The sequence below is a fragment of the Crassostrea angulata genome, chromosome 3, assembly GCF_025612915.1.
Source record: "Crassostrea angulata isolate pt1a10 chromosome 3, ASM2561291v2, whole genome shotgun sequence".
In the NCBI taxonomy this organism is placed as follows: Eukaryota; Metazoa; Mollusca; class Bivalvia; order Ostreida; family Ostreidae; genus Magallana; species Magallana angulata.
Window position 1 is genome coordinate 30,241,957 of NC_069113.1, and position 12,210 is coordinate 30,254,166.

Sequence of the window (12,210 nt, forward strand, 5' to 3'; positions counted from 1 at the left end):
TGCAGGCACGTAGCATCAGGGGGAGCCTGGCCCCCCCCCCCCACTCTTTCTCGTAGAAGCAAATTGTTTTAAATTTACATATAAATAATTGAATTATCATGGAGTTGGCCCCCCCCCCCCCACTTTTTTGGGAGTATGTAAAAAATTGATATGAAAATAAGGAAATGAGGAGTGAAATTGAAGTGATATACTACATCCCCCCCCCCCCCCCCCGAGTGCGGGACGGTTCGCCCCTAAAGACCTTTCGCGTTGAGACGTTTCGCCCCGAGATGTTTCGCGCCTATTAATTATTCTAATATATGATTATAATTATATATATATATATTAACATCGGATTATATAAATAGTTATAAATTTTTATATGATGAATTACGATATATTTCATATTAATATTTACTCATTATATTTACTCAAATTATAATATATTGTATAAATGAAATAATATTTCCTTCACAATGATTTAGAGATAACACCTGGATAAAACAACAAAACTAGGCAAAATAAATATTCCTTTTTATTTTCATTGTTTTCAACTGCAAACTTCAAACATGAATACATAACACATACATAATCAATATCGTATACAAACATGAATAAGTAAGTTATCTCAACACAAACACAATGTTTCACAGAATCACAGTACATCACAGTACATCACATCACACCTCAAACGTCGAACACACCAGCGTAGATAGATCCGCAGACCTTCAGGAAATGGGACGCGGTGATGATGTCCTCCATGTACCTGGCTGCCGCATCTTCAATCTTCTTCTGGGTGGTGGTCACTATCTGCCTCACGTTCCTCTCCAGGTCACATGCGGCGATCCTTGTCTTCACCAACTCTACTTCCCTCAGCAGCAGGGGGATCAGGTGATATAAAGGAAGAGAGAGTCCTTGGGCCTTCACGTTCATCCTGCGATGCCAACCTGAAAAATAAATAGTGAATAAACACAGACTTATCAAACTAGCAGGTTTTTGCAGCAAAATTAAATTATAAAAAAATACAGCTCATATTGCTTTAACAATAACTTATAACAAATTTATATTACTTACCAGACATTCTCAGATGAATCTTTCAACTTCAACACTGAATTGATGATGATGAAAATGGAGAAGGGATCTTCGCATATGTAGCCGCTAGTTCTCATAATTAACACCCGTCTCATAATTAATTTCTCCTCTTTAGCTTGACATGGAGAGCCTCCAAATTAGTTATATTATCTTAATTCCCGATTCAGACACTTAATAATGATTGCTAAACAAACATAATTATATTTGAACGTGGATAGGATAATCGCTTTTTACATTATTAAACTTATCAGTGAATGTACCACATTAAACATGATCATTTGTAGATATGTTTTCAATAAAGTCAAGTATATATATATATATATATAAAATTTGCCTGAAAACATCGCAATATATTTAATGAATAATATGGGTGCGAAACGTCTCAGCGCGAAAGGTCTTTAGGAGCGAAACGTCTCAGGGCGAAACGTCAATAGGGGCGAAACGTCCCGTTCCCCCCCCCCCCCCCCCCCCCCCCGGATTAGGATTATGAAGATTTTGGAAAAGTTTAAACTTTTTTTTTTTTTTTTTTTTTTTTTTTTTGGATGAGTCTGGCCCCCCCCACTTTCAAAAACGATGCTACGTGCCTGACATGAGATTCATTTGGTCTTCCAAATGTGTATTTTAGTTTGAATATACACTATACAGAAATATTAATTGGGTGACTTGACATTAGCATAGCGAAATATTTGGTCACTGGTACAACAAGGTTACCTGTTCTATTTTGCCATAAGTTTGAAGAGCTAGATATGTAGTTATTAAGGTGGCCGACTTTAGTTTTCCTTATGCATATTTTTGAGCAATATAATAAAATACAGACTATACAGTGTATTTATACCTTTTTAGAAATTGTGTCAGTAACCATAAGAAGTAAGAAAACAAAATACAGATAAAAATAGTTAGATTTTTTAAACGAGAATTTTATTTTTTAAATGATGTTTTTGTTGTTTGGTAAGTGAGCATTGCCAATGTGCTTTTATCATGTTATGACAAAATGAAGCTTTTTAGGAGTGCAATATAAGAAATAACATAAAAGAAAAAGTAAACAGTTAGCGCCTTGGAAATTCACGCATCGAATTATAATTTTCTTAGGTTATTTTTCTTAATTTTTGAACTAATCCATTGTACCAATGTACATTTGTTATATGCTATATATAGCAAAGTTTGGTGCATTTTGATATTTTAAGATGCCCCCTTTAAAAAACCAGATGGGGGCCAAAATGAAATTATTGTTTGTTTGGAATGTTAAAGAGAGTAATATAGAATGATACAAAACTAATGTTTAGGTGAGCGAGGTGGCCCATGGGCCTCTTTTTTTATATTTTGCAAAGACGTACTACATGTTAAGTTAAGAGTAGGGTATCATAGAATAATCAGGACTGTCTTTCCTTCTTACAGTCAGTGTCTATCCATTTCACACCAATCTATTCAGTCTATGCGAAAGTATTTTAGACCACACAGGACATTCTGTTCTGTGTGATCAATAAACGCACAGAACTGAACCTAATTTTGTCAGACTGAAGACTGAAAAAGAAAAACCTAATTGTAATAAAAAAAGTAAAACACATGAAAATGCAGAATGAAGAAAATCTTATGCTTATCTATTCACTATAAGTAAGCCATAGTCAGCCATATTTGGAATCCGTATTGAATCCTCTTGCAGTTCGTGTGGAGTCTTAGACTGTAAGATGGAATTCCCTAGCAGAGATCATGCAAAGGGTATAACTGGTTGAATATCGTATTTAGTTAATTAACTTAGTCATCAGACTTTGAATGAGACCATGCATTATAATTTTACTGGTTTCAGACTATCGAGTTGGGCCATGCTTTACCCAGCTCTCGGACAGCATGTGTCGGGGTCAGCTGACTGGGTTGGTTTGTACCAAGAATCTGTGTTGTGCGACTGTGGGTAAAGCCTGGGGTAACCCCTGTGAGCAGTGTCCTGTCCGGCCCTTCCCATGCAGACGCGGATTCATCCCAAACCTACAGACAAACTCCTGTCAAGGTATGTAGCAAACCAACATCTGGAGTCTCAATATGGACAATCAATAACTTCAGCTTCAATATCATAGTTCACAGAAGTAGTTTTGTTTTAATTGTAGATGTGAATGAGTGTATTGCTATCCCTGGAGTGTGTGGGGGTGGGACCTGTGTGAACTCGGTGGGCTCGTACAGGTGTGAGTGTAAGAAGGGCCAGAGGCAAAACCCCATCACACAGGACTGTGAAGGTGAGATCTTCAGTAGAAACTCCTCACTCATTGCTAGATATATACCAGAGTAAGCTCATCTGTTTTACAGACCTACTCACATAGATGATAAATAAGCAAAATATGTACCGGGTACTGTTATAACGATACCTATTTATAGAATTTGGAACTGCTTTGCATAGAAATTTATTTTGAAGTAATATTTAGTATCAGGCATCAAATTTAGTTCAACAAGTTTTAATGGGAGATTGTTTTCTTTCATTCTTTAGAGTCTTGGTGATAAATTCAAACTATAAGAATTTCAGGATTATAATTCATGTATTATATATTACATATATTTCAATTGATTTATAATTACTAGTTTTTGATTACCTGTATTTCAATCTATATAAATTAAATTATAATTTAATTATGATTCATTACATGTCAGAGAGAAATGATTGAGAAAAATTTCCTTTAAACAATCTGCACAATATCTGCTCTTTGAGACCTAAACAGAAAATTTCTTATCACAACTCAACTCTTTGACTTAGATGTTGATGAATGTGCTGAAAATAGAGACCGCTGCAGAAACGGCCTGTGTACCAACACCCAGGGCGGCTACTTCTGTACCTGTAACGAGGGCTATGAACTCACCCCCGACAAATCTACTTGTGTGGGTAAGTACCGGTACATGTATTTCATTCATTCAGTTTTGTAATTGACGTGCTAGTGTGGTTAATATTTGTAAGATTGTGAAGACAGCTATCCGATTTTCTTTTCTAACCAATTTTCAGTGCATTTTCTGTAAACATGACAACAGTTTCCACAAAGATCCTTTTACAATGTATATAAACATTCAGAATGATTGAAAAATGAGCCGGCATACATGTATTTGACCTTGTGGGGTTCGTATTTTTGTTTGTTAATTGACAGGTTTACTGATAGCTGCAAAGCTACTCACATATTTTAACGAGATCAGTTGAACATCAAACTCGATTTTGTATTTAAAATAGCAACATGCCAGCAATCTCAATTCCAGTAGAGAGGCATGTAATTGTAAACACAAAGGTAATTTGTTCTCAAGGGTATCTGACACATATCCTGCTGGGGTTTAATCCTCGGGGATGAATGATATAGCTCCTTACACAGAACAAACCCCTGACACTTCATGGTCCTCTTCAGAAGCTAGTTTACAAGCAGCACTTTGCTCTGCTGATTCAGGCAGAATGGGTGGGGGGGGGGGGGCACTCAACATACAAAAGTGTAGGATAAACAAGCATGCATTATGCATTATTTGCATGCTAATCAGCTGGGAATTTAGGGTATCAACTTTTCTCAAAGTCCTTCTTTAACAGCAGTTTTGTTGTGTCGTGTATTTAACTCTCATCATGATAGCAAGAGCAAGGAATTTTGTTCGGCAGTACCTAAGTGTTCTGTATGTATAAATGGCACATTTCATTGTGCAATTATTCTAAAATATCAAAAACACAAAACTCTACACATATAATTATGATAATTGGAAACATATACATTTACTGAGTCTAACGTGTCTTGATCAGAAGAATTTCATTTGGTAAAGAATGAATTTTAAGGGCCAATTCAAAGAATGATGCCATCAAAGTTTACATAATGGCAGCTGCAAATTCTGTGAGTAAGAGTTTGTGATGAGTTTCATACAGGCCTTTGACATCATTGAGTGATTAAATTCTGCAGATCCCAAGTAAATGGTCTGATGCACATGTTTGATGTATAAATCTTTATTCCATCTGCATTATTCTTAAAACACAAGTGAACAATTCAGTTTAAAATGAATTTAGACATTGTATTTGTAATATAGACAAAGAAAGCTATCCTGTTAGTTGTGTTTGTAGGGATACAGAGGAGGAGGTGCTTTCAGCAGGTTGTAAACAACAGGTGCTCCCAGCCGATGGTCCCCCTCCTCTCTCTGGCTGATTGCTGCTGTGATTCCGGCAAAGGATGGGGGGAGCTCTCCAACTGCCAGATCTGTCCTCAGCCGGGAAATGGTAAATCAGGCTAAACAAGTCTTCCCATTGTAGATTAAACTCTAGGCGAAGATGTAGAGCATTTCTTAATCAACATTTTTAGCATTTAATATTTTAGAGGTGTTTTGTTTTATATTACTGTACTTTGAAAAAAGACATAAACCATTATTTACAATTATCTGAAATAGGTTCTGAAACATCATTGATGCATACATGTATTAGAATATTAATTTCATTTTGCAGAAGCACATTCTGAGCTTTGTAAAAAAGGGGGAGAATTTAGCAGGAATAAGTGCCGGCTGTTTCCCAATCTGTGTGTCAATGCTCGCTGCGAGCCCACCGAGTACTCCTACAGGTGTGTGTGTCACCCCGGCTATAAACCAACCTCGGACAAGGACAGGTGCACAGGTAATTTTTACACATAATAGCATCCAAATAATGGGTTGACGTTTTTATATTGATTCTTTGATTTATATAATCATCAAATGAATTTTTTTAAAAATCGATAAACAGGGGATTTCACAGAATAGAAGAGTATATTTCTGTGGCTTGAATATAAATCTATTATTTTGAAAAGTTGTTGAGTTTATTTTTGTTTTCTTCCATTTAAAATAATAAAGTTATAAATTTCAGTAACTTTTTAAATTTCTTTTTACTTGAAAGATATCGATGAATGCTCCGAGCGAAGTGGAGTGTGTATGAATGGTCAGTGTTTGAACACGCCTGGTAGCTACAGATGTAGGTGTAACCGCGGATACAGGCTCTCATCGGATGGACGATGTATAGGTATTTATGTATTCATTCACAAAAAACAGTTACTCTATCTAAAGAAAATAATTTCCGTAAACAGTTTTTCAGTCTGATCTGATAAACCTGTTAACTTTGCTTAAATCAATCTTTATTTCTTGTCGAAGACATGAATGAATGTGCAACAAAAAGGATGTGTCTTAATGGTCGCTGTGTGAACATGGATGGCGGCTATAAATGTGACTGTAACCCCGGGTTCCGCCCGTCCTCTAACCTCCAGGTCTGCTACGGTGAGTCTGACAACTAAACAAAGACTGCTTAAAGGTGCAATACACTGCAGCAACCTATTCCTCTCAAAAACCTAAAATTGTACATGTAATGACTAAGCATGCCATTTTAGCATAACTTACAGGGCAACAATTTTCACGCTGTTACTCCTTTGAAATAGTTAGAATTTGAATGAAATTTGATTTATTTGTCAAGATGAGACCTAGTTTTCTCTCTGATAACTAAACAGTATATATCTGAATGGTAATAAGTACCAGTATGATAATTCCAATACTACTGTAAATTCCTTATTTTGCGTGAGTACTTAGTTCAGCGACTCAACTGTTTTGCATCAAATCGCAAGAATATAAAATCGCAAACGCCGAATTTTTATCATTGTGGTGTTTAGTTTACGTGTTCGAAAAATAAAAGTGAGATTTTAAAATCTGCGATATGTATTTCTCGCGATTTTACGGGGATATTAATTCCTCGCATATAATTAGGAATCTACAGTATTCATTTGACATTACACTATTGAAATATTTTTCATAATTGATCTGATTTTGGAACTTTTGCGTAAAAGCAGAGCATATGCAATAAATGTCATGTGATCATATGTATAATTTATATTGATTGACACAGAGAATGGATCTATACAATTATCATAGATGCTTTTGTGTGTGTTTTAGATATCAATGAATGCACAGAGAATGGTAAACTATGCACCAATGGGAATTGTCAGAACACTGAGGGGTCGTACCACTGTGTCTGTCACCAGGGCTTCCGCCTGTCCCCAGACAGGGCATACTGCTTAGGTAGGCATCAGCAGCCACGTATCATGACCAACAGTGCTGGTCTCAGTCTAGCAGTTTAATGACATTCTTTATGTGTGTGTGTATACATTCATGTTAACTCTACCACTTTACCCAGAAATCTACCGCTTTTTAACTCTGTCTCTTGCCTACCACTTTTATTAGAAAATCTACTGATTCAATCAAATCCATTTTGCTGTTTTGATAGATAACCATTTTGGAATCCACTAGTGGTTAGAAAATCTCGTCGGGTTTGAAATTAGTGCTTGATTTGAACAGGGGCATACAAACAATTTTTTTTAAGTCTGATGAATGAGAAGGTTAGATCAAGAATCAAATGTGAAATTAAATAAATGGGCAAAAAATGTCAAGATATTAGCTTAATTACATATGCGAGGGTGGAAATAAATAATTGGAAAGTTAAGACCAGTCACAAAAGTTTTATAAAGTAACTGTCAGTACCTAATTAAAAAAACAACAACAAAACAGTGTTTTCTTCAAACCCAATTCTTTCTTCTTGAAAAAGGTTCATAAATGTAGCAAGATTTACCAGGAACTATTCACAGATGTATATTTCTAGACTAATGATTGCTTCTTTTCTAGTAATCCACAATTGGTACATAAGAGTATTGCTGAGAATATAAAGAGGCACAATTTAATCTTTGTAATACAAACTTCCAGATTACAATGAATGTGAACGTACTGGTATGTGTACACATGGAGTATGTGTCAATCTTAATGGTGGCTACAAGTGTGTATGCAACACTGGTTTCACATCTTCGTCCGACGGTAGAACCTGTTTAGGTAAGCAAAACTAAAAGAGTTGATTTTAATGATTCTTTTCTTTTTCAGCTGCTGATTTTTATAGACTGAAATTTAATTTTTGATGTCAATGTATTTAATCAATTAGATGTAAATGAATGTCTGAGAAATCCTTGTGCGAATGGAATCTGCATAAACAACCAGGGAAGTTTTCGCTGTGAGTGTCCTACTGGCTTCCAGCTACAAACAGACGGGAGAACTTGTCTGGGTTAGTACAAAATCTTTTAAATCCAGTACTTATAAACGTTTGTCTTAATCAGGCATATGGACACTTAATAAATGTTTCCCAGAATGGCGGTATATTTTATAATTATCCATTTGATGATGGGGGTACTCTGATTGCGGTGTTGATACTGTTTCCTACAGATACGAGGCGTGGCAACTGCTTCCTGGAGTACAGACGGGGCCGCTGCTCCAGTCCCCTAGCCATGCAGATCTCCAAGTCCATGTGCTGTTGTATGGACGATGACTCTGTCAAGGCCTGGGGACCCCGATGTGAACTGTGTCCCAGGAAAGGAGAGGCTCTGTACTCACAACTGTGTACAGACACCTTGAGTAAGTGATTACAATAAACGCACTGAGCCATAAAATGCATGGTAGGTTCTGGAAGTTTATTTCACCAATACATTAATGAGACAATCATAAGCATACTGTAATTTACCACACTTTTGAGTTTAGCCATTAATTAAGGTGTAATAAAATGTTGACAAAAATTTAGTGTATATGTACAGTGCATGTATTTGAAATGGACAAGATAATTAATATCTAAATTTGAAAATGTTTTGAATGAAATACTCTAGAATACTAAAGAAAATTTGTCATTGGTAGACATAAATGAATGCATGCTGAATCCCAACATCTGTGAAAATGGAGCTTGTGAGAATTTGCAGGGAACTTACAGATGTGTTTGTGACAAAGGGTTTACCCCAAATCCCTCCAGGAAGAAGTGTCTGGGTAAGGAAGAGAAATGTGTTCTGCTTGAAAGATTTTTGTTGCAATCTTTTTGAATATTAATTCCAAAATGAATTCTAAATATGGTTATTACAGATATAAATGAATGTGAGAGATATCCTAATTACTGCAGTGGTGGCAGCTGTAAGAACACTATAGGCAGCTTCCACTGTACTTGTCCCGCTGGGTTCAGGCTTAATCCCAACACAATAACTTGTCAAGGTAATATGATCATTATTCAACCAAAGTTTGGAATTGAATTGCTGTGATAGAAAAAAGGGTTAAATGGATGAATTTTTACTGTTTTCTTTGGCAGTATTTGTTAGAAACATTGTTCAATTTGTTTCATAATGTATCCTGTCTTCAGATATCAATGAATGTCTGGAGAGTAACCCCTGTGTTGGAGGGACATGTAACAACGTTCCAGGAAGTTTCCGATGTGACTGTCTGGACCCTGGTACAAAACTAGACTCCACCGGTAGAATTTGTCTAGGTACAGTTGATGTTAAGCCATTTCTGTATGTGAGAAAATTTGAATTCTTATGGCAATATAATATATATTTTAAAGAATGTTGCAAGTATTCTACTGGCGTGCAACTAATTCTTGCCAAGTTCCGTGTCTTGACAGTTCATTGTTACATCATTTTATCAACACATTAAATTATGTACAAAAAATGACGTAACAATGCACTGGCGAGAAATGTTACCTGGCAAGAACTGGTCACACACCAATACTATTTACTATTGGGGAAAAGAACTTCTCTTTAAAGGCATAAAAATATTGTTGTAGACAATAGAAAGGGATCATGTTGGTTAGAAATTAACAATGGGCGCTGCGAGAATAATGCCCGGACTTTGGTGACCAAGTCCGAATGCTGTGGGAGCATTGGAGTGGCCTGGGGTAGTCCCTGTGAGGAGTGCCCTCCTGCTCCTCAGAGACAGTGCCCAGTGGGCTATGCCAGCAATGATGGCAGAAACTGCATTGGTGAGTAGAGAATCATTGAAAGTTTGGTAGAACATTAAATATAAAATTCAAGTTTAGCTAATGACAACAACAATGATGATGATGATGATGATGAAGTTGTGATAAGGACATTTTATTTTGTTGATATCTTTATGCCTTTGATATTGACAGATATAAATGAGTGTGAGATGTTTGAGAATGTTTGTGAAGGAGGGGGGCTGTGTGTTAACACACAGGGGTCCTTCAGGTGTAACTGTCCCCCCGGCCTGATACTGGATGCTTCAGGAAGAAGGTGCATAGGTAAGACAAACCAATGATATTTGATGTTCTATTGTCTGCTTTGTCAGTCTAATAACCTAGAAAAAAAATGTGTTTTTACATAACAGAACAGAATTATCATAACATTCAATAGTGTAGAATATTTGAGAGGGTAAACGAATACTGAAAGTTGTTGGTTGCAGACAAAAGAGAAGGCACTTGTTTCTTGGAGTACTCTAAAGGATCTTGTGGGCGACCAGTGGAGGGCAGATATTCTAGGGCAAAGTGTTGCTGCTCCCTAGGGAAGGCCTGGGGACCAGATTGTTCTACCTGTCCGCGCAGGGATTCAGGTTAGTCGGTCCTGACTCATCTATAGTGAGACATTTAATTCTCAGTAGAATTGCTGAGTAATGTTGTTCTCAAGATCCTAGTAAACAACTTTCAAAATATTAAGGTTTATAAGAGATTTAAATTAATATTACTTTTTTGTTGATCAATTTCCCTAACAGATGAATTCAAGAAACTCTGTGATTCAACAAAACAACCAGGTATGAAGTTAAGATTCGCACTACTTGAGAGATTTTAATTTGAAGTTTAAAAACTATACTTGTAAATTTTACCACACATTTGCCTAATTGCATGTTTAAAATGTTTCAGACATTAATGAATGTGTAGAGTTCCCTGACATCTGTAAAGACGGTGTGTGTGGGAACACTGTAGGTAGCTTTACCTGTAGGTGTAACCAGGGATACACACTGGACGAAACCGGCACCACTTGTTTGGGTAGGTGCACTGCATGCTCGAAAGATTTAACCCTTTTGTGTTAAGAACTTCAGTGCAATACTTATAAATGCATTAGAGTTGGAATGCATGATTTACAAAAAGTTCATTACTTAGGCAAAAAACAAAAAATTGGTTCTGAGGCACCAGGGCCTGTGTCATTTTATTTACACATTGAAAAGTAACTCAATTTTCATTTCTAAGTTAAATATGAAAATTAAGTTTTTCCCCTTTGGAAATGTTGCAATAAAATACTTGGCTACTGTATTATATTTCAAAATGTTTGACCTGAGAACCAATACATTTTTCTTTGTAGATTATGCATGTATTTATATTACTTGATGAAAAAATCCACAAATAATTCTTTCGTATAGAATTAATAGCTTTATTATACCCCTCACAAAGTTCAGAGAGGTATATAGGAATCACCTTGTCCATCCATCTGTCTGTATGTCTGTCTGTGCATAATTTGTGTCCGGTCCATATCTTTTTTATGGAAAAACTATGGAAGTGCTTACTTCACACACAGGTTGCTTATGACCTGAGGGTGTGTCATGAATTTAACCCAAGGCCATTCAAGCAAGGTGAAGGTCACTGGTAGGAAAAGTGCAAAATTTGTGTCTGGGCAATATCTTTCTTAAGGAGAAACATTGGAAGTTTTAAGTTCATTTAAAGATTGCTTCTGACCTGAGGGTGTGTCATGACTTTGACCAAAGGTTAATTGGGTGAGGTCAAGGTCATTGACAGGAAAAGTTCTACATTTAAATGTAGAATTTGTAAAAGAATAAAAATAGGTTTATGTACTCGTATTAGCATTAACAATTTTTGAAAAGATAGAGCAGTTGTTATTGATGGAACATGGATGGTTAAGTAGATAGCATCCATCATTTTCTATAGTAGAAAAATACGTGAGTAAAGTTTATTTCTTAGCACGGGTTATCATTTGTGAGCTTGCTCACAGTACCTCTAGTTTACTATTTGTTAATTACTCTAGATGTCTTTAGTCTCTAACCTTTTAATGATGGTGTTAGCCTATTCTTGACATATGTAATATTCTTGATTTGTAGATATTAATGAGTGTCAGATCTCCTTCGGCATCTGCAGCAATGGCAGCTGTATAAACACCCCGGGGATGTTCCGCTGCCAGTGTGACAGAGGCTTCAGGCCAGTCATGATGGACCAGATGTGCATGGGTAATATGATCACTCCTACTCTCATCATTTGAATTTCTTCAGTTTATGAGTTCTTAGTTCATGTATATGAAGTATCAAAATTAGGTCAATGTTATTCATTGCTGTCTTATTTGGACTGCCTAAATTCGCTATCTCGAACTAGATGGGACCGTCTAA

At 36.3% G+C, this 12,210-nt stretch overlaps 1 protein-coding gene across 1 annotated transcript in view; it reads left to right on the forward strand.

Annotated features, from left to right (window-relative positions):
- LOC128175558 (fibrillin-1-like) overlaps nt 1-12,210 on the forward strand; it is a 54,384-nt gene that overhangs the window by 6,277 nt on the left and 35,897 nt on the right. The window contains exons 5-24 of the mRNA XM_052841307.1: nt 2,876-3,073; nt 3,171-3,296; nt 3,809-3,934; nt 5,129-5,281; nt 5,504-5,668; nt 5,924-6,046; nt 6,175-6,297; nt 6,964-7,089; nt 7,768-7,890; nt 7,997-8,116; nt 8,275-8,463; nt 8,737-8,862; nt 8,956-9,081; nt 9,227-9,352; nt 9,650-9,844; nt 9,995-10,123; nt 10,285-10,431; nt 10,591-10,629; nt 10,739-10,864; nt 11,929-12,054. Coding sequence (XP_052697267.1) covers nt 2,876-3,073; nt 3,171-3,296; nt 3,809-3,934; nt 5,129-5,281; nt 5,504-5,668; nt 5,924-6,046; nt 6,175-6,297; nt 6,964-7,089; nt 7,768-7,890; nt 7,997-8,116; nt 8,275-8,463; nt 8,737-8,862; nt 8,956-9,081; nt 9,227-9,352; nt 9,650-9,844; nt 9,995-10,123; nt 10,285-10,431; nt 10,591-10,629; nt 10,739-10,864; nt 11,929-12,054 — 2,712 coding nt within the window. The remainder of the gene's footprint in view (nt 1-2,875; nt 3,074-3,170; nt 3,297-3,808; nt 3,935-5,128; nt 5,282-5,503; nt 5,669-5,923; nt 6,047-6,174; nt 6,298-6,963; nt 7,090-7,767; nt 7,891-7,996; nt 8,117-8,274; nt 8,464-8,736; nt 8,863-8,955; nt 9,082-9,226; nt 9,353-9,649; nt 9,845-9,994; nt 10,124-10,284; nt 10,432-10,590; nt 10,630-10,738; nt 10,865-11,928; nt 12,055-12,210) is intronic.